The 23,169-nt window shown below is 50.0% G+C and overlaps 1 protein-coding gene across 1 annotated transcript in view; it reads right to left on the bottom strand.

Moving 5' to 3' along the window:
* Positions 1-962: 962 nt before the first annotated feature.
* The window catches only part of PARD6G (par-6 family cell polarity regulator gamma), a 72,816-nt gene continuing 50,609 nt past the window's right edge, over positions 963-23,169 (bottom strand). The window contains exon 3 of the mRNA XM_052660575.1: positions 963-1,783. Within this exon, the coding sequence (XP_052516535.1) occupies positions 963-1,783 (821 nt within the window). The remainder of the gene's footprint in view (positions 1,784-23,169) is intronic.

Below are 23,169 nucleotides of genomic sequence, written 5' to 3'. Positions count from 1 at the left end.
TGACTTGTTATTTAAAAGCAAAGATGCAGAACGCATACATCCGAATGGCTGAGACCTCTCAGAGGCCTGAGTGACGTGTGCCTGGCTTGGCCACCATTCCTCACGGAAACACGTCATGACCACGCTCAGAGTCACAGTCCCAGGAACAGCCTGGTGTTTATCTCAGAGGAGATAATGGCTTTTGATCACAGATGGTGAGCTGCACCTTCCACTCTCTTCCAAAGTTAAATTCACCTTCAAAGGTCTCACAAAGTTGCCCACAGTTGCCATGACCACCATGACCATTTCACATGGGTTCTCTCTTCCCAGCGAGGTGTGAGAGTTCAACCCCCACTTGGCTATTTGAGACAGGACTACAAACTGTGAAATTCTGAAATTCGTCCTCTGCAGTCATGCTTAGTACAGGTTTGGGTGCACTTGCTCTTAAATTCCAGTCTCTGCCTTCTGGCCACATTCTGTCTTCACAGCCTTCTAGTCTCTCAGCAGGATGAGTGCAAGTCGGCAGGAAGCACAGTGAAAACATGACTACTATTTACTGGTTTGGCCAAAAAGTTTCTTTGGGCTTTCTCATAGCATCTTACAGAAAAACCTGAATGAGATTTTTGGCCAACCCAATACAAAAGTAATTTAAAGACTTCATTTTAAAAAAGTATGTTTTTAGTTAAAAATGAAATATTTTCTGCACTTAGGTCATTTCTACCACTTCACAAAGGTGCTGGACCCTGCACCTGGGCTAGTATACTGTGCATGTGTGTGTATTTTATGTTCTGTGGAGAAACTCTATGAAGTTTTTTTCTATTCATGAGTTGAAAGAAAGAATAGGGTTATGGATGAAAAGGGAGGGATAAGTAAAAACAACAAATAGGAGGAGTGAAGTATACAATTTTTTCTTATTTTAAAATTGGAATAAAATTTTAGAAGTATTTCTTTTTCCTTGGTAAACAGCTGTCTGGTGCCTGGCCCTACAGGGTGACTGCCGGCCCGTGCTCCTCCACCCCTCCCGGGGGCAGGGCCAGGCTGTGGCGGGGGTCAGAGCGGAGGGAGCTGAGAAGCCTCTGGACGCTGCCCTCCCGCCCAGGGCTATGGAGGCCGGGTGCCAGGCCCGCGCCGTTGACGCGCGCGAGGCTGCCTGGAGGTGGCCTGGGTGCCAGCCGGGGCTCCAGCACGCCCTCGAGGACCACGTCGGCCTCCTCGTCGCTCTCCATCTCGTCCGGGGGCAAGTTTTGCAGGATGTGGGCCGCGGGCAGGCTGTGGCGGCTGGCTATGCTGTCCGAGGAGCGGCCGGAGCTGCCTGAGGCTCGGCTGCCCCGCACCACGTTGTTCCTCTGGTTGGCGGGCTTGACCGTCACGATAAGGTTGTGGCTGTTGGCGATCATCATGTCCGTGACCTGGTCCAGTGTCTTCCCGGCCACCTCGATCCCGTTCACCTCCAGGACCTCGTCATCCACGGCCAGCAGCCCGGTGCTCTCCGCAAGGCCGCCAGGCACCATGCGGGAGATGAAGACGCCAGGCACCTTCTCCAGCCCCTGCGGGGCCACACGCACGCTCGTGCCGTCGCGAATGTAGAAGCCCAGCGGCTTCTGGCAGCCATGCCGGTACAGCCTCACGCGGCGGTGCGTCTCGGGGACGATGTCCACGTCGATGATGGAGGACACAGGGCGGAAGTCGTGCGGCAGGCCGATGTGCAGGTGTGTGCGCCGGCGGGGGCCGTCCTCCCGCAGGGCCAGTGGGCGCCGCCGCCTGGACAGCGAGCCCGCCCCGAAGCTGCAGTGCTCAGCCTCTTCTGGAAAAGCACAGAGAGGACAGTGAGAGCACAGATCGGGGGCAGCGGGGAAGCACAAGTCAGGCTGCGCTGAACACTCAGAGCGTCAAGTAAGCCCTGACTTTCTGCAGCTTGCCTCCCAACACCTCTCTGATGTGTGACCCCAGGAAGTCTGAGACGGTGAGCAAATCAAATGGTGTAAAGAACTAACTAAAACACAAAGCTCCCACACGTGCCTTGGAGCTGAATCATCAATTCATTTTGTCACACGTCAGCTTCTTGGATGACATGCAGGCTACTGCAATAGCTTCACTAGTGGTTTTGATGAACCCACAGCAATCCTGCCATCAGCCAAACTGGCCCAACAATATTTACCAGGAAAATGTTGGATGCCAAGTTCAAGCACAGTCACCTCCCTAAATTCAGCTCTACAGGCAACCAAGAGAGTGGTTGAAAGGTTAAGACAATTAACAATAGATGCAAGGTTTAAATGTGCCTGATTGGATTCTGCAGTGACAGTGGAGCAGGGACACCAGGAATGGCCCCGCACCTGGACAACAACTGCAGGGGCAGAGTCTGTCTGATGTAACTAATTTGGAACTTGAGAGTCTGTTGAAGGCTCAACTTCCAAGGGAAGAGCTGGATGCTAATGGCAGTCAATTCTGGGTAATTTGAACTCTTAGCACAGTAGCAGCTACCCAGTCCACCCCAGCACCCTGGCAGGCAGCTATGCACTGATCCTGGAGCAGTTTGTGGGACCTGTCCTCCAAACATCAGGTATCTGCTCTGACTACTGATTGATCCTTCTCGTCACAAAGGTGTAGATGGGTGGGTGGCTATTGCTGCACCTCCCTGTGTTGTTCCAAGCCCCTCCCCTTCCACCTGAAGGAACATCCCAGAGAGTGAGAGGACTGGCACCCTTTCTCTCCCTTCAATTTTCACCTTTTCCCATTTTGGGAGCCAAAGCTTAAAGTCCAGGACATTAAAAACAGCTCTCTATATAGGGAGAGTTAGAAAGTGACTGTGCATGGTCAAGGAAAGGCTCAGAAAGGACCTTAGAAGACCTTAAGTTCACACTTTAATGCTGATACTCAGCACAAAGACAGTCTGCAACAATTAAAAAAAAAGAAAGAAAAAACCGTAGCAAATCCTGGAGAAGGGGTACAATTTAATTTCCAGAGCTACCACATTATGAATCCTCATTGTTCAACAACAACAGAGAATCACAAAGCCTACAAAGAAACAAGAGTGTGCCCCCACTCAAAGGAAAATCATAATAGAAACGGTCCCTGAAACAACCTGATGGCAGATTTACTAGACAAAGACTTTAAAACAATGGCCTAAGACATGATTAAAAACAAAAAGATATAGGGCAAGTCAAGAAAACAATGTGTGAACAAAATGGAAATATCAGTAGAGAGACAGAAAACCTAAAAGGAAACTAAACTGAAATTCTGGAGATGAAATTACAATAATGGAAAGTAGTGAATGGGGGATTCCAAGGCAGATTTGAGCAGGCAGAAGAAGGAATTAGTGAACTTGAAGACAGGACAGTAGAAATTATCCTTTGTGAGGAAAAACAACAGAAGATTAAAGAAAAGTGAACAGAGCCTACGCAGTCACCTGGACACCATTAAGCAAACTGACATGTAGTTTGTGAGAGTCTCAGAAGGAGAAGTGGAGAAGGCAGTGGTAACCTACTCCAGTACTTTTGCCTGGAGAATCCTATGGACAGAGGAGCCTGGTAGGCTATAGTCGATGGAGTCACTAGGAGTCGGACACAACTGAGCGATTTCACTTTCATGCACTGGAGAAGGAAATGGCAACCCACTCCAGTGTTCTTGCCTGGAGAATCCCAGGGATGGAGGGGCCTGGTGGGCTGCCGTTTATGGGGTCCCACAGAGTCGGACACGACTGATGCGACTTAGCAGCAGCAAGCAGCAGCAGCAGGAGAAGAGAAAAGGGTGGAGGGACTATTTGAAGAAATAATGGCTAAAAACTCCCAAATGTGATGAAATGTGCAAATGTAAATGCCCATGCTCAATGAACTCTAAGTAAGAAGAAGTCAAAGAGACCCAAGGTGACAATATAATCAAGCTTAATTAAGACACAATGTAATTTTACATGCTCCAGAACCCAGAAGCAGCAATATGAAAGGAGGCTGGGGTAGACCCACCTGTGGATCTCAGAGAGTCTCCTGAGTAGGTAGAAGGTGACTGCAGATCACCGTAGGGACACAGATGCTGGTGGCAGCCATTTAGGGAAACTCATTCTGTCATGTGGACTCTAGCACTAGAAAGTGCCATCTTTGACTTCTCCCTCTAGTTTATTAGCTTCAGGACCCAGCCCATCCCCTGCCCAACAGTCTGAAGGCACCAGCACTGGGAGCTGGGCAGGGACACAGCCCCACATACCAGCATGAAGGTAGCCTAAAGACCCCCTGAGTCCACAGCCACTCCTGCAAACACCTTCTCCACCAGAAGGCCCTGGCACCACACAGTGGAGCTACATCCAGTGTTCCCCTAGGAACACTGCAGTTAGAGACTCCAGGACCCAACTTTGCTCACCAATGAGCCTCAGAGCCCCCTGAGCCCTGGCCACCAGCAGACAGACATCAGCCCCAGGAACGCCACAACCAGAGACTCCAGGACCCAGCTTCACCTGCCAGTGGGTGGACACTGGCCATAGGATTACTGCAGCTTGCCTTATCAGCTCTCAGGCCATCAGCAAGCTGGCCACAGTCTCAGGATATCTTAGGATCCAACTGTCAACCGCCCGCCCCCCCCACCCCCCCTCGCCTCCACTGCCAACAGTGGGATGAAACCTGCTATGAAACTCCAATGGCCTTTCAGTTAGAGGCCTCAGGACCTGGCTTCAACCACCAGTGAGCCAGAACTAACCCATGGACCTCCGGTCCCCAGAATCACCCACCTTAAAGCCAACAGCAGCTCTGAGATACCTTAGAATCCTCAGCCAGCTGCCCAAGGAGAAAGTCCCACTCACCAGCAGGCCAGTATCAGCTTTGGGATACTGGAGAAACTACCCACCAACAGGCCAACACTAGATCCAGGAAATCTGGTTTTGCAGCCATCCACCCTGGAGCCAGGCTCCACCCAACAGTGAGCACTAGACCTCAGGCAGGCAGGGCTCTGCAGCCAGCTGCCCTGTGACCTGGCTCTGCCACCCAGAGGCCAGCAGCCTCCACCCAGAATAGAGCCTGGCAAACCGGCAGACAGGGCCAGCTGCACCTACCAGACTGCCCATAGGGCCATCCTGCTGTAACGGAAGGGCTCACAAGCCCTCATGCAGTATATAGCTCTGGTGACCAGAGAGGTGTGTGCTGCGAGGAACATATGATATCTCCTAAAAAAGCCTGCTTCTCTAAGATCAGGAATGTAACCAACATACGAGATACACAGAAATAAAAACAGCAAATTAGGCAAAATGAGGCAATAGAGGAACAGATTCCAAATGAGAAAAAAACAAAACCCAGAAGAACCAAGAGAAATAGAGATAAGCAGTTTACCTGGTAAATGGTAAACTCATTTTGCTCACGGTAAACTGAGCATGGTAAACTGGTTTTACCATGGTAAAACTCATGGTAAGGTTATGGTAATGATCATCAAAGTAATCAGAGAACTTGGGAGAAGAATGGATGAGCAGATTGAAAAGTTAGAAGTTTTAAACAAAGAGCAAGGAAATATAAAGAATGACCGGAGACATACAATAACTAAAATGAAAATACACTAGAAGGAATCAACAGCAGATTAAATGATACAGGTCTGGATCAGCGAGCTGGTAGACAGAGTAGTGGAAATCAGAGTAGTGCAAGCTGAACAGAAAAATAAAATGAGGATAGTTTAAGAGGTCTCTAGGATAATATCAGCTGTACTAACATTTGCATCAGAGGGGTCCCAGAAATAGAAAAAGGGGCTGAAAATACATTTAGGATATACTAGCTGAAAACCTCCCTAACCTGGGAAAGGAAGCAGACATCCAGGTCCAGGAAGTAGAAAGCCCATGCAGGATCAATCCAAAGAGGACCACACCAAGATAATTTGTAATTAAAATGGCAGAAATTAAGATAAAGAGTATATTCATGGCAGAGAATACTAATGGCAGCATTAATATTAAAGGCAAAAACAAAGGCAACACACAAGGGACTTTTCAGCAGAAACTCTGCAAGCCAGAAGGGAGTGGCACCATATATTTAAAGTGATGAAAGGGAAAAACCTACAACCAAGAATATTCTACTTGGCAAGGTTCTCATTCAGATCTGATGAGATCAAAAGTTTTATAGCTAGGCCAAAGCTAAAAGAGTTCAGCACCATGAAACCAGCCTTACAAGAAATGTTAAAAGGACTTCTTTAAGCAAACTAGGAAAGACTACAACTAGAAACATGAAAACTACAAAAGGAAAAAAGCTCACCAGTAAAACCACATATAGAGGAAAGATAGTGAACCTACCACATACAATGGTAGTAGGAAAGTTAAAAGACAAAATTAGTACATCATCTGTATCTGCAATAGGTAGTTAAGGGATAGAAAAACAAAAAGTATGTAAAATGTGATGTCAAATGGTAATTGTGGGGGGAGGGGAGTAAAACTGCAGTTGTTTAAATGTGTTTGGAATTGCAAGATCAACAACTTATCATCCCTCATGGTAACCACAAACCAAAAACCTATAATACAAACAAAGGAGAAAGTTTTCCAAACATAACACTAAAGATACTATCAAAAGACAAGGGAACGAAAGAAGAAAGGGTCAACAAAGAGCTACAAAACAACTCAAAATTAAGTAGGATGACAACAAGTATGTGCCTGTTAATAATTACTTTCAATGTAAATGGACTAAATCCTCCAATCAAAAGATACAGAATGGCTGAATGCCTACAAAAACAAGAGCCACGTACATGCTGCAGGAAACTCACTTCATATCTAAAAACACAGATTGAAAGGGTATAGACAAAATTTATTCCATGCAAACGGAAATGGAAATAAAGCCAAGATAAGAATACTAGACAAAATAGATGTTAAGGTAGACTGTAACAAGTAACAAAGAACGACGTTCAGTAATGATCAGGTATCACCCAAGTAAAAAGATATAATAGTTGTAGATATATACATACTCAAAGCAGTAGCACCTAAATACAGAGAGCAAATATTAACAGACATAAAGGGAGAGACCGGCAGCAGCACAGTAATAGTGAGGATCTTAACATCCCACTAACATCAACGAGGGCTTTCCTGGTGGCTCAGTGGCAAAGAATCCGCCTGCCAGTGCAGGAAATGTGGGTTCAGTTCCTGGGTTGGGAAGACCTCCTGGAGAAGGAAATGGCAACCCACTCCAGCATTCCTGCCTGGGAAGTCCCATGGACAGAGGAGCCTGGCAGGCTGCAGTCTATGGAGTTGCAAAGAGTCAGACACAGCTGAGAAACGAAGCAACAACAGCATAAACAGATCAGACAGAAAATCATTAAGGAAACTGGTCTCAGGATAAGATTAGATTACATGGACTTATAGAATTCCGCCCAAAAGCATCAGAATATGCATTCTTTTCAAGTGCACATGGATAGATCACATGCTGGGCCATAAACCAAGTCTTGGTAAATTTTAAAACATTTAAATCACGTCAAGCATTTTTTCCAACCACTATGCTGCTGCTGCTAAGTCGCTTCAGTCGTGTCCGACCCTGTGTGCCCCATAGACGGCAGCCCACCAGGCTGCCCCGTCCCTGGGATTCTCCAGGCAAGAACACTGGAGTGGGTTGCCATTTCCTTACCACTATGCTATGAGACTACGAAACCAACTCAAGAACAAACAAACAAACAAAAAAACTGCAAAAGACAAAAGCGTGTAGAGGCTAAACAATATACTACTAAAGAACCAATGCATATTTAGTAAGATGAAATAAAAAAATATTTGGAGACAAATGAAAATAAAAACACACTGATCCAAAATCTATGGGACACAGCAAACGTAAGAGAGAAGTTTACAGTAATACAAGCCTACCTAAGGAAACAAGAAACATCTCAGACAATCTAACCTTTCACACAAGGGAACTAGAAAAAAGAACAAACAAAACCCAAAGTTAGTAGAAGGAAATAAATTGTAAAGATCAGCAGAAATAAATAAAATAGACGCTTAAAAAATAGAACAGATGAAACTAGGAGCTGGTCTTTTGAAAAGATAAATAAAATTGAAAAATTTTTAGCAAGACTCATCAAGAAAAAGCTATCAAAAAAGAAAATTTTAGGCCAATATCTCTGATGAGCATAGACACAAATATTCTCAACAAAATGTTAGCAAACTGAATCCAACAATATATTAAAAAGATCGTACATCACGATTACACAGGATTCATCCCAGGGAAGCAAGTATGGTTTCACACTCACAGATCAATCAATGTGATATAGCAGTTTCATAAATTTGAAGGATAAAAATCACAGGATCATCTCAATAGATGCAGAAAAAGCTTTTGACAGAATTCAACATCTATTTATGATAAAAATTCTCCACAGTGGGTAGGGAGGGAACATACCTAAACATAAGAAAGGTTGGAGCTTATTTCCATCACCAGTCACATCCACAACTGGGTGTTGTTTTTGCTTTGGCTCCATCTCTTCATTCTTTTGGAGTTATTTCTCCACTGATCTCCAGTAGCATACTGGGCACCTCCTGACCTGGAGAGTTCATCTTTCAATGTCCTATCTTTTTGCCTTTTCATACTCTTCATGGGGTTCTGAAGGCAGGAATACTGAAGCGGTTTGCCATTCCTTTCTCCAGTGGACCACATTTTGTCAGAACTCTCCATCATGACCCGTCTGTCTTGGGTGGCCCTACATGGCATGGCTCATAGTTTTACTGCATTAGACAAGGCTGTGGATGTGACTGGTGATGGAAGCAAGGTCCAATGCTGTAAAGAGCAATATTGCATAGGAATGTTAGGTCCATGAATCAAGGCAAATTGGAAGTGGTCAAATAGGAGATGGCAAGAGTGAATGTCGGCATTTTAGGAATCAGCGAACTAAAATGGACTGGAATGGGTGAATTTAACTCAGATGACCATTATATCTACTACTGTGGGCAAGAATCCCTTAGAAGAGATGGAGGAGCCATCATGGTCAACAAGAGAGTCTGAAATGCAGTACTTGGATGCAATCTCAAAAATGACAGAACGATCGCTGTTCGTTTCCAAGGCAAATCATTCAATATCACGGTAATCCAAGTCCATGCCCCAACCAGTAAGCTGAAGTTGAATGGTTCTATGAAGACCTACAAGACCTTCTAGAATTAACACCCCAAAAAGATGTCCTTTTCATTATAGGGGACTGGAATGCAAAAGTAGGAAGTCAAGAAACACCTGGAGTAACAGGCAAATTTGGCCTTGGAGTACAAAACAAAGCTGGTCAAAGGCTAACAGAATTTTGCCAAGAGAACGTACTGGTCATAGCAAACACCCTCTTCCAACAACACAAGAGAAGACTCTACACATGGACATCACCAGATGGTCAACACTGAAATCAGATTGATTATATTATTTGTAGCCACAGATGGAGAAGCTCTATACTGTCAGCAAAAACAAGACTGGGAGCTGACTGTGGTTCAGATCATGAACTCCTTATTGCCAAATTCAGACTGAAATTCAAGAAACTAGGGAATACCACTAGACCATTCAGGTATGACCTAAATCAAATCCCTAATGATTATTCAGTGGAAGTGAGACATAGATTTAAGGGACTAGATCTGATAGAGTGCCTGATGAACTATGGACAGAGGTTCATGACATTGTACAGGAGATAGGGAGCGAGACCATCCCCAAGAAAAAAAATGCAAAAAAGCAAAATGGCTGTCTGAGGAGGCCTTACAAATAGCTGTGAAAAGAAGTGAAAAGCAAAGGAGAAAAGGAAAGATATATCTATTTGAATGCAGAGTTCCAAAGAATAGCAAGAAGAGATAAGAAAGCCTACCTCAGTGATCAGTGCAAAGACATAGAGGCAAACAACAGAATGGGAAAGACTAGAGATCTCTTCAAGAAAATTAGAGATACCAAGGGAACATTTCATGCAAAGATGGGCTCAATAAAGGACAGAAATGGTCTGGTCATAACAGAAGCAGAAGATATTAAGAAGAGGTGGCAAGAATACACAGAACTGTACAAAAAAGATCTTCACGACCCAGATAGTCATGATGGTGTGATCACTCACCTAGAGCCAGACATCCTGGAATGTGAAGTCAAGTGGGCCTTAGGAAGCATCATTTCGAACAAAGCTAGTGGAGGTGATGGAATTCCAGTTGAGCTATTTCAAATCCTGAAAGATGATGCTGTGAAAGTGCCGCACTCAATATGCCAGCAAATTTGGAAAACTCAGCAGTGGACACAGAAAGGAAAAGGTCAGTTTTCATTCCAATTCCAAAGAAAGGCAATGCCAAAGAATGTTCAAACTACAGCACAATTGCACTCATCTCACACACTAGTAAAGTAATGCTCAAAATTCTCCAAGCCAGGCTTCAGCAATGCATGAACTGTGAACTCCCTGATGTTCAAGCTGGTTTTAGAAAAGGCAGAGGAACCAGAGATCAAATTGCCAACATCCGCTGGATCATGGAAAAAGCAAGAGAGTTCCAGAAAAACATCTTTCTGCTTTATTGACTATGCCAAAGCCTTTGACTGTGTGGATCACAATAAACTGTGGAAAATTCTGAAAGAGATGGCAATACCAGGCCACCTGACCTGCCTCTTGAGAAATCTGTATGCAGGTCAGGAAGCAACAGTTAGAACTGGACATGGAACAACGGACTGGTTCCAAATAGGAAAAGGAGTATGTCAAGGCTGAATATTGGCACCATGCTTATTTAATTTATATGCAGAATACACCATGAGAAATGCTGGGATGGATGAAGTGCAAGCTGGAATCAAGATTGCTGGGAGAAATATCAATAACCTCAGATATGCAGATGACACCACCCTTATGGTAGAAAGTGAAGAAGAACTAAAGAGCCTCTTGATGAGAGTGAAAGAGGAGAGTGAAAAAGTTGGCTTAAAGCTCAACATTCAGAAAACAAAGATCATGGCATCCAGTCCCATCACTTCATGGCAAATAGATGATGACACAGATAGAAGGAAACATACGCTATTGATTGGAAGAGTCATCATAATACTGTGAAAATAACCATACTGCTCAAGGCAATCTACAGATGTAATGCAATCCCTGCCAAAATATGCATGAGACTTCCAATAGAACTAGAACAAGTAATTTAAAAATATGTATGGAAACACAGAAAACCTGAGTAGTCAAAACAATCTTGAGAAGAAAAGAGCTGAAGGTAACATGCTCCCTGAGTCCAGGCTATTATAAAGCTATACTAATCAAAACCATATGGAACTGGCACAAAACAGACACAGATCAGTGAGACAATGGAAAGCCCTCGAATAAAGTGTGGGAGGCAGGTGGCGTGGCCTTGGCCAGGCTATGCCGGATCTCAGCACCCAGACACCTCACGCCTACAGGCCACACTACAGGATCCACCCACTCCCCTCCATTCTTGTAACAGCTCAAGCTGGGAAGCTCCAGACAAATGTAGAAACCAAGGTGCATTCTGCCTGCCGGACAGAAAGCCCCTGCCCTGGTGCTCAGCGGGGTGTCCTCAGCTTTTCCTGCCGATTAGGCTAGGCCTGCAGGGAGAAGAAGGCCTCTTCAGGCGCCCCGCCTGCCGTCCAATAAGCCAGGTCCGCTGTCTCCCGTCTTGTGCTGCTGACTCAGTTTCTTCAGACACAAGCTGGGGCGGTCTTCTTTGCTCCTAGCAGAGTTAGCGTCATGGAGAGAAGGAAGAGCTCAGGAATGAGTCTGATTGCTGTCGGGATCACAGGAGAACCCCTGTGACTGCTGCATGGTCACCGGCGGAGCACCCAGACCCACAGCACAGGAAGTGGTGCGAGCAGACTGCTGGCTTCTGCGTGGAATTCTACAAGTGAAAGGGATTCCAGACGCAGAAATGAGACAGCGGAGGGGCACGGAGGGGAAGGGGAGCGGCCAAGAACGGCCCTCTACCGTTCAGGGACGCGTACCGCACGGGTTAAGAAGCTCACACGGGGCCTTTGATTAGCCATCACCCATCTGCATGCAAATACTGCCTCCAGTCTGAGCTTGTCCAGGGTAGCTAAGGCCAAGCAGCTCCCCTGCCCATGATTAAGCAGACATGCAAACCTCCCGGAAGACCTGCGCTGCTGGATCAAACACAAGTCAGAACGAGTCTATTCTTAGAGACACTGGAAACGTCAACATTTAAAAAGTCTGCCACATAAGCTGAAAAACAAAATGTGCCACATATTGCAAAGGAATCTGAAACTCCTGCAGTTTTCTTTCCTCACAAGCTTTGTCCTGAAGCCTCAAGACCTGTCTCCTTAGACTGTTTTCCCTCAGTGCCGCTGATAAACTCAGTTCCTGCAGTGATCAGAACTCCCTGGAGGGTCCCCCCCACCCCAACGCCAGGCACTCAGCTCTCTCCACTCCCAGCTCATTTGATTCGCTGGGCTGCAGGGATTCAGATGCCACTTCCAGATGCTTCGTCTTGGCCCCCACCACCCCACCCCCCGTTTTCCTCAAAGGAAGCTGTCCTGTTAGCCCCTATTTCCCCCAAGAGTGCAGCCCCTGGGCTTGCTGAGCCCCTGTGGGAGGAAGCATGGTGGGACGGCTCCAGGGGCACCTGAGGGCCACACACTGATCGTGTGCCAGGCATTGGTCTGGCATCATGGTTGCTTTTATCAGGGCTGGTTCCAGAATCAAAGGAAGTTTAAAGAGGATTTTAAAGAAATGACTCAAAATAAGTGCAGAGTCAGGCGTAGGGCAGTGAGTCCTAAAGATCTCCCAACAGTAAACTGCTCTAAGGATCAAGGAACGCATGGCTCGGGAGCCGAAAGCGAGCCTGGCACCTGCCAGTCTGTGGCCGTCTGTCCTTTCCTGCCCTGCAATGGTTCAGCTGGTTCTGGAACCAAGATCTTGGGTGGGGCTGGGGTTGGGCTCAGGCCAGTCAGGGCCCCTCTTGGAGCTGTGGTCCTAGGACCCTTCCTAGAGGTAAACCTGCATTTCAATACTTTCTGGGAAGAAGGGGCTGCTTTAGGGTGTGGCACCTCCCGACGGCAGACACAGCTGTTCTAGCAGGGGGTGCACAGGCTCTGGGGGGCTTGCCATGGACACTCAGCACGTGTCTAAGCGTCTCTGCTAATCATCCCAGCAGGGAAGCCCTGGTAGCCCTGGGTCACTGGGCCATTTTGGGGATGAAGGGAGGCAGGTCCACTGTGCCATCTGCAGAGACCCCCGCAGACCAGTGTCAGGAGCCTGGAAGGAGAGCACCCGGAAGCAGGGCTGAGGGCCGTTCACAGGGCTCCCGGGGTGTGGCCTTCTCAGTGGCTGTGAGCTCCATGTCCCGGGGCAGGCGGGGGCCTTGGACTCTGTCCATGAACTAGAGTCGGCTTCTGGGGCTTGAGCTTCTCAGGTGACAACATCTGTTTTAACTGGCACAGTTAAAACTGGCACAGTTTAACTTGATCCTGTATGTGCTCCCAGTTGCTTGATTTTTCTTTTTTTTTCCCCCTCCTCCTTCCACGAGAGATGCTAGTTGCCTGCCTGCCCCCGTCCACCCCCTTGCAACTTTAGCAGGACGGGCTCTGTCAACCCCGAGGCTGGCTCTCGGTTGACCAAACTGCAGATGGTGGTCAGCAGGTCTCAGGCAGTGGCCTCCACCTACATCGGGGCCAGGGACTAACCAGCTTCCTAGCCTCTCTGCCTCCCACATAGGTTGGGTTGTGGGATGGCCAGCAGCCTCCCCCAACCCCAAAAGCTGACTGAGTGACAAAGCTTCCTTATAATCACACCCGTGGATCCACCCTTTTTGGTAAACTCTAAGAATCTTTGGTCCCTTATTATTAGCAGTACTCATTTATAACCACCTCACGGCAGAGTATCACCCCGGGTCCTACATCTGCCAAGCAGGTGACGGGCCTGGAAGCTGCCCTGGGGTGCTCAGGTGAGCATCAGCCGCAGGCAGGTGGGCTGAGACACACCCGTCAGCTAGGTGTGCAGACAGCCCGAGACCTGAAAACAGGCAGGGCACAGGTGCCCGTTGAGAGCTGGAAAGGTGGGAAGGGGCACCTCCAACTCGTATGGCAGTGGTTGTGGCGGGGAGGCTGGAGCACCGCTCCCTAACAAGCTCGACAGTCCTCCAGCCCGGCTTCCCTCTCAATCTAAAACATGTTCTTTCAAAGTAAACTCCTCTCATGTGAGCTTCAGAAAGGCTGGGCGCTTGACAACAGGCTTTCTTTTGACGAAAAACAAAGTGAAACAAAGTAAGTCATTCCTGGGTGTCTGAGGGCTCAGGCCTCGTTAAATGGCCCAGTGCCGCCGGCCCTCCACGTCTGTGGGTTCTGCATCCGCATCCTCTTCAGTCCTCAGTTCAACCAAATCCGTGGACGTGAGACCACGGATATAGAGGGTGAACTGTTCTAGTTTTCCCCTGGGTACTGTTTTCAGTAACTTGGACGTAGAATTCTTTAGACCACTCCCCACCCCAAGTCCAGGGCACGGAGTGTGTGTTGCTGGCCCTGACACACAAGGAGGCGCAAGGAGACACAAGGAAGGAATCAGCGGGATAGAGTTTAAATTTTCCTTGGAAAGACCCCAAAGCCATAACCCACTGCTCGGTCACCACTGTCGGTGTATCTTCTTTCCATGAGAACTGTCTCAGGCCGTGCCTGCCTGCTCCCCTGTGAACCCCTCGAGCAGGTGAGCATGGACGCAGCTAGAAGGTATCCCCACCCCAGGAGGATATTTCCACACCACCCTCCTCCCCTGCAAAATCTCAGAGAGGAGCTTGAAGGCCCCCACACCTGCCCCAGTCCATGGAGGGGTATCAGCACGGAGCGCCAAGTGGCACCACCCAGCTGCGTGTTTCAGCAGCCCGTGTTCCTTCCCTGAGCATTTGCCTTAAAAAGTGTTGTGTGCTTTCTTGAGATAACATTCACATAACACAAAATTCACCATTTAAACCACTTAAAAAATGTATAATCCTGGGGTGTTTAGTAAATTCACAATGTTGTGGAAACACCACCACTATCTAATTCCAGAGCATTTTCATTACCCCAGAAAAAAACACCACCATTCAAAACAACCTCCTCCCTCCAGCCCCAAGCAAATGCTCATCTACTGTCTGTCTCTATAGTCTGGACACTTCATATAAGTGGACGCATACAGTATGTGGCCTTCTATGTCTGACATCTTTCAGTGAGCATTATATTTTCAAGTTCATTTCTTATCTACAGCTGAATAATATTCCTCTGTACAGATGGACCACATTTTTAAAATTCATGCATCCTTGATGGACACTTGGCTTGTTTCCACTTTGGGCCTTTGTGAACTGTGCTGTGTGAATGTTCTTGTGTGGACACATGTGCTCATTTCTCTTGGGTAGATAGCTAGGAGTGACATTGCTGGGTCATATGGTAACCATAATTTCAACTTTTTGAGGAATCGCTGAACTATTTTCCATGGTGGCTATGCTATTTTATATTCCTATCGGCAGGGCCTGAAGGCTCTAGTTTTTCCACATTTGTTTCTCGTTGTCTTCATCTTTTCATGTGCTTATTGGCATCTGAATATCTTCTCTGGAGAAATGTCTGTTCAGATCCTTTGCCTTTTTGTCATTGGTGAGAATTTTCTTTCTATTCTGCTGCTGCTGCTAAGTCGCTTCAGTCGTGTCTGACTCTGTGCGACCCCATAGACGGCTATTCTAGATACAAATATAAGATATGACTTGAAAATACTCTGTTCTGTTGGTTTCCATTTTCTTGATAGTGTCCCCTGACACACAGAAGTTTCACATTTTGATGAATTCCAGTTTATCTGTTTTTCCTTCTGTTGGGTGTGCTTTTGGCATTATATTTAGGAAGCCATCGCCTAACCCAGGGTCATGTCCCTGTGCATTTCTAAGTAAAGCAGCAAACAAAAGTAGCTATGGCCCTGGTTCTAAAAAACAGAAACATAAATAACACTGTGTGTGGGGGAGCTGGTCTTTTCTGTCTGCCCTGCAGAAGAGGCCCAATACAAAATACCATGCGTTAATAGAAGTTGCTGGAACCAGCATGATGAGAATATGAGCAATGCAACCACACAATGCACAGAGTCCTAATTTGAAAAGTTAGGCATGGCGTTTCCTCCCAGTTTCCCAGCCTCATGTGAGGGTGACGCATGCCAGGAAGCTGAACAAGTTTACCAGGAAGACAAGACTCAGACCATCGTCCGTGTTTTCTGTTAAAAATTTCCTCAAGCAGATGAATCTTGAAAGCACCTCAAAGTGAAAATAAAGTCAACTCTGAAACACTTTTCTCTGCCAAGAGGAAGCCATGCCCAAGTTTTGCGAGATGTTTGATCCGCTCCCCCAAAGAGTCGGCTGAGATGCTGTCAAAGCCCACTGTGAGCAGTGCTAGGTCCTGCATGGCCAGTTCTGGGCAGCACCCAAGATTCTCCACTGAGATTCAGGGTCTAGATTGCTGGTAGGACCTCGGAGGTCAATGACCAGTGAAGCTTTATGGCTTCAGGAAGAAGCCAGGCTGAGGCCCAGCTAGGTCACCGTAGCCCAGGGAGCGGTTTGCTCCTTCTGAGCCACCCTCAACCTCCCCAGGGCTCCAGAGCAAGAAAGCAAAGGCGCATGGAGCCAGGAAGTCTGAACTGCCCTCTCTAACCCACTCCAGGTGCTCAGGGTCCAGCCTTAGGCCCAAAGACACAGGTAGGTCAGGGGGCCAGGAGCCACTAGGGTGACTTTCCTGAGGCCTGGAGAGGCCACGTCAGCTGGGATCACCCTTTCCTGGAGGCCAAGCTGGCTAAGAAAGGTCCTTCCTCCTCGGTCCTCAGGGCTCCTGAGGCCCAGGGAACCTCCCTCTGAGGCTAGATGCAGATGCCACTAGGTACAGGACCCTGGTGCTCGCCTGCACACTGCTCCAGAGGTGGCAGGAGTGAAGACAGCGTCAGGAAGACTCACTCCCTCCTGTTGGCTTGTTCATTCAGTCAACGTACAGAGAAAGTGCTCGGCACCTGTTGGGAGCCGACACTAAACGGATTGGATCAAGTGGATTGAATACACAAAACAGAAAGAAAATGCCCCAACAGTCCTGCTCCTCCCTAGTAAATGTCTCGTGCAAACCTTCCCAGGCTGTTCCATGCACCTAACACGGGTCTGTGTGGCAGGGGTTCTCCAGGCTGTTTTGTCCCCATGTGTCTGTGTAGGAAGGTTCTCCAGAGACACGGAGCTGATAGCACACGTGGACACAGACAGGAGAGGAGATTCGTGGCGGCGTTTATGGAGGCTGGGCATCCCCGTGTCTGAGGGCAGGACAGGCAGACCCTCCAGCCCCAGAAGAGAGGGCCCTCTGCTTCACCTTTGTCCTCATTTGGTCCTCTGGCCGGTGGGGTGGTGGAGAGCCAGTCCCTGGTTCAGAGGCCCATCTCTCCTGGAGACATGAGCACAGACACAGCCTCTCTGGGCGTCACTCACGGCAGTCAAGCTGACATGTACGATTAACCATCGTGACACAAATGCAGAAAATCCACTCAGTAACACTTCATGTTTTGAGCGGAATGGGGCGCTGTGTTAGCTTGCCAGGTGGAGCTGCTGAGCAAAGCACCGCAGGTAGCTTATTCTTCGTCCTGGGGCTGGAGCTGCACTTGGTGCTGCGTGTGGATTCTTGCGAGGCCTCCTCACAGTGGAGGGGGTACCCTGGTGGCTCCTCTTCTTCCTAGAAGGACACAGGCCCCCTCCCGTGACCTCATTTAACCTTAACTGCCTCCTGAAGAGCCTCACGTTGGGGTTAGGGCTTCGAGGTGCAGCTCTGGGGCAGTTCGGTCTGTGTTGCGTGTGCGCGGTTCACGGCCAGCTCTTCTCGTTTTCTGCATCTTGAGCGCCATCCGTGTGGGACAGGTCTTTGTCGCTCTGCAGTGTCTAGTGCACACTGCAGGGATAGACCTCCGTACCCATGTGACCCCCCAACTGGTCTATGTGGGGACCCCCCACAGGCCCCCACTCTTCGTGCCTCTCGTGGGCTCTTCCTGGAAGTGAGGCTGCTGAGCTTTGGGTCAACACGCATGGTGAGCCACCCCAGGCCCGCTTCTGTGATGTTGCTGCAGGCAACATCTTTAAATCCAGTGACCCCAACTGCCCACGAGCCCCAGCAACACACCATGATGTCTTTCTGGTCAGAGAACAGGATCTCCTAAGCAGTTTCCTGGAGGAGGGGCTTTGGGAGGAGAGGAGGGGTTGGGTCTGTGGTGAGGATCAGCCTGGAAGATAGAGGAGGACGGCTCCTCTGGGGACACTCCTGGCACTGACGCCAGGGCCTGCAGTGTAGACCAGGTGCATGGGAGCGGCTGGGGGCCAGTTCTCTGCTGCTCCAAGAGGGCGTGGATCTAAGATGGAAGGGGCAGGGAACACAGTTCGGGGCATCCAGCATGGCCTCCTTGAATGCTGTCCCCCAAGCCAAGCTGCAGAGGCTGACAGGAGGGTGTGCTCTCTCCTTCCTCGGCCCCAGCCCCCTCCCACCTGGGGGGCCATGTCAACTCCAAACAGCCTGAAGGTTGCAGGCCATTCGCTCCTCCTCTTGGGAAGAAGAGGGAGGGAGGAGGACAACCCAGCCTGGGCAGATGGTTAATAAAGAACATGCCGAGTCAAGGGAAACACAGAGCCAACCGCCCGATTTCTTACATTTTTGCAGAAGCCACAAAGGGGGACGGATCACAAAGCACCAATCGGAACTCGCCGTTCCCGCCTCAAGCCCATGTGGGAGGACTTCTTGCCAAGCCTCCCGGCCTTGTGCCCATGGCCTAGCCCACGGGGAGGGCCTGGCAGGAGGGCTGCCGTCATATTGTTGACTAGAGGGGAACATTTTTACTCGGTTACTCCGGGATCTGAAATCACTCAGGTGTGTCTCGGGGCTGCCGCCTCAGACACACGTGAGGCCAGGGCAGAGTGAAGTCATCTTTCTCAGCTAGGCGCGCACGTCCCAACCTGCAGCAACATGCCTCCCGCCCCCGGCCGTCATGGGAGAACAGTCCTTCCTTGCCAGGACTGTGTCCTGCCCTCCGCGGGTCACAGGCCTCAGCGTCACTGCAGAAGGGCTAACGGTGGGGCCCTGATGAGTGCCCTGCTCCCACTCCCCGGGTCCCCAGGCAGGTCTTGTCCGGAGCCTCCTACCTCCGGGCCTGAGGTGCTGACCTCAGACAAGAAGCTCAGCTGAAGACTCAGCACCATGCCCTCCTACAGTGTGGTTAATCCACAGAACCAGCTCAGCAACCGGGGAGCAGGCTGTGAGCAGCTGTCCTGTGGATCCATCGCTTCACGAAGCATCAGGAGATGGAGCTGATGTCTCTCTCAAGAGGCACATTTTCAGAAGCCTGGAACCAGGGGCCCCGATGCCAGCCCTGCCCTCTGCCCTCACCTCCTCCACCCTCACCTCCAGCTGGGGCTGCTGTGCTGGCTCGTGGCCCAGACACCACACCCCAAGACTAACAGTCATGAAAGACCCTCGGTCTCGTCTCACCAGCCCGAGCACACTGTGTTGGGGGCTAAGCCCGATCCAGGCCCCCCACTTCATGGATATTAATCCCAGGAAGAGCTGTCCCCATCTCCCACCCTCTCAGATTTAATCGTTTTTATGAAATAGGCAAGAGGTCAGGTGAAATGAAACATGAACCTTCAATTTCCAAGGAAAACACGGGCCTCTTAGGGGTCTGTCTGAGGAGCAGGACGGGATTGCCAAGGGCAGAACGGGGTTGGACACTTCTGAAAAGCCGGCTTTCCAACCCACGCTGGAGCCGGTGGGTTGCCACCAGCTCATGACGGGCTCCTGGTTCAGCTGCAGAGCAGATGGTGTGGGAAGAGTATCAGGACTGAATCAGAGAGAAAGGGCCGCATTCGATGGCTCCTTTGCCTCCGAGCGGCCACTTAAAGCCTCAGGGGTCGCCGGCCCCACCAGGAGGAGTGGAGCCATCCACGTGTCCACCCTTCCTGCCTGGGGCTGTGATTCAGCCTGTATTTACAGGACGCTACAGCGGTTACCAGAGGGGACAACTGTAATTCAAACAGCTGAAAATAACTGTTGGCAGAAAAGCCCATACTTAGAGCAGACCTCCTTCAGCAGTTCCCACGACTGGGCCCGGCAGCAGAGGAGGGCACGGATGTGCCAGAGTGCGGCTGGGCAGGGGTACAGGCCCTCGCCCCGGCCCTCAGCTGGCCCGGCTCTGCACCCTCCAGGCACTGTGAGCCTCACAGCACCCGCCAGCTGAGTGCCCACACACGGCAGCAGCCCTTTCTCAGCAGAGGCTGCTGGGCACTGCGTGGTGCCAACAGGCAGATGTCTGTTCCGTGAGCCCACGGCAAAGGTCGCCGACGCCACCTGGGCGCCTCGCCAGCAGCCTCTGAGGACGAACGCCTGCAAGCAGATCCAGGACCCTGCACACACTCAGGCCAGCCCTCCCCCGGGCCCTCTAGCCCACACACCCTGAAGACTCTGCAGGAGACACAACTTCACAGGGCCCTCAGTCCCAGAATCCAGAGCAGGGTCGAAGACCAGCTCGTGTTACATACGTGGCAGAGGCTCAAAGTCAAGTGAAACACCTGCTTCAAGAACCTGCTTTCACTGCTGGCTGAGCCATGTTCGACGCGGCCCTCGATAACGGTGCACTCAGCTGTGCAACCATCACTGTCGCCTAATTCCAGAGCACTGTCATCACCCCAGAAGCAAACCCCAAGGCCTTAGCTGCTCCCCATCCCCACCCGAGGCTACGACTTCTGCTCATTTATCAATCACCCCGGAGTCTGTCCGTGCAAATACGAGCAGGTATGAACACAGACCGTCATCCCCTGCTCAGTGTAACATCGTGTGCATACAATTCTGCACCCTGTGTTTTCTCCTCAGTACATCTTGAGGACCCAGATTTTAAGAGCTGAATAGGTTATCTTCCTGCTGTTTCTGAAGAGCTGCCTGGTACCCCGGCAACAAGCCAGGTCAGCAGAGGGGCTGGACAGCAGGGGCATCCAAGACGGAAAAACCACGGCAGCCAGGAACCACAGTGCGCATCCCTCTTGCGTTCCAGAGGAATTTGTGGTCTGTCCAGGGACACTTTCTGATGCCGCCTTTAGGCCCATGGAAACTTCAGCCTGTGGGCCAGGCTTGTGCAAGTGCCCAGCTCCTCTGCTGACCGCCCCAGAGAGCCGCAGCCTCCTTCACTCGCAACTCCAGCTGTGGGAGGAGACACCCGAACCTCTGAGAAGCCACACGACCTCTCTGGGACTCAGGTTTGTCCTTTGTAAAGGAGGGACTGGTCATCCCCCTCAGTCCTCCATGGACTCAAGGACGCGAGGCTTGCCTGTGAGGCTCTGCAACCCCGGGAGTCTTCCCCGGCCCCTGCAGCCCACATGACAAAACCACCTCCTTTCTCAGGAAACAGGGCTCATTGAGTTCCCGCTGCAACAGCAGATCTGGACCTGACACCTGACTCCTGGTGAAGCACACACAGTCTCTGCAGCGCCCTTCACCCGCCTCCTCGGGATGCCAGGACCCCTGCCAGTTACCACAGGGCCTGGCAGAGAGTGTCTGCAGAGCGACCCCAGCAGCTCACAGCACACGAAGTTAACTGGTCTGTGGCACCAGTGGATGAGGACTTAAAAAGTAGCAAAGGTGAGGAGGATGTATTTTAGTTTCAGAAGCATCTCACGACAGAGAGTGGTCGGCAGGGATCTCCCAAGGGGCCTGAGGAGGACCCAGGGTCTCCGGATCTGGAAGCCTCCTCATACAAAGCCCAGGGAGCTGCTGCACCGAGTGCAGTGTCCTTCTGAATTACAGCGATTCCACTGATTCTGCCGGCGCAGGAGATCCATCAGTGTGCGCTAGTTAAGTGTGCCCGCACGCCTCGACAATGAGGGCCGCCAGAAAGCTGCTGGAGAGATGGTTTAGGGGTTCTCTTCTTCACGCTGACAAACACTGAATCTAAACCTCAGTCTCAGATTCTGCCCTCTGATGGTCCTGAGCCTCAGAAACACGCATCTGGTGTTTTCAGTGTCAACTGCACAAAGAAATTTCATCCACTAAAAGATGCTTAAAGAGACTAGGGTGGCTCCAAGGTCAAAGGCTTATTAGCCACAGGTGGGAGCCATGCGGGCTTGGCTGTCACCTGGCTTCCCTCTCCTGAGTCTGGGAGGCGGAAGGAGGCAGGTTTGCAGGGAGGCAGACAGGCAGTGCAGCTGTTGGCTGAGGGGCCCCGGTGTCTCAGGGGACTCTACTCCCAACAGGCAAACACACGTCATGACACAGATTGCACTTGCCAGCTCACTGAGGTCCCGGCAAGAGGAAGACCAGTTAGGGCGCTTGAACCTCTGAGTCACTGCTGATGCCCTGACGTGTCCGGAGGTGCTGAGACTCCACACACAGCTGAAGCCCAAGAAGCACAGCTCCCATTGCCGGCCTCCAGGCCAGGGCAGTCAGTGTATGGGAACCAGGGGGAGGGTCGGCCACAGACAGCCCCCAAGAAGGCATGGGATCTCTGCAGGGACTCCACTAGCAAGTGACAGTTATTTCCTAAGTGATTTACTGTTTGAAAAAGTGTAATCCCTCACCTTGGATTAGAAATTCTAACAAGACTGCAGACGTTTATCAGCTATAAGTGTGCCCCATGGGCATTTTATAGGATTTATACTTACATGGATAGAGGTACTTTTTGGCATTTGATTTAACTCACTAAAACACACTATTTTTAATGGGTGCAGTTCCAGCTGGGAGACGAAAAGATTTAGGAGGTGGGTGGTGTTTGCACATCACTGTGAATGTGCTGAGTGCCCCTGACCCACACGCTCAAAAACGGGTAAAATGGTCAGTGTGGTATTGCCTATGCTTTCTCACAGTGAAACAGCCTTCGATGTGGGTAGTGTCAGGACTCTCTCTCCTCTGCAGGCCGACAAGGCGCAGCTCTTCAGGGCACCTCCCTCCCTCAGTGGTTCTCATGGGATGGGGAGCGTGGCGGGCAGGCCGGGGGCATGGCCTGCCCTGGTGTCCCCACAGAAGACAGTGCAGGAGTGAGCAGCTCCGGTGCCAACCGTCAGTATCGCCCTAATGTCCACCTGCACCTGTTAAATGCTACAAGATAGCTCGGGTTTATGAGACCCCGGGTGCAGGTGGAGTCTAACAGAGACGCAGCTCCGGGCTGGAATCACTTTCCCACCGGAGAGGGTGGAAAGTACAGAGAAAAGGGCAAAAACAGGAAGACAGATCACTATGCAAGAGGAAATCCAAATCTTGCTTACGCCTCTGGAAAAGAGAAAAGTTCACGATGGAAATGTTAATCTCTGGACTCCAAACCAGAACAGGT

Source organism: Budorcas taxicolor, chromosome 22 (genome assembly GCF_023091745.1).
Source record: "Budorcas taxicolor isolate Tak-1 chromosome 22, Takin1.1, whole genome shotgun sequence".
NCBI lineage: Eukaryota > Metazoa > Chordata > Mammalia > Artiodactyla > Bovidae > Budorcas > Budorcas taxicolor.
This window is presented reverse-complemented; position numbering and strand designations above follow the sequence as displayed.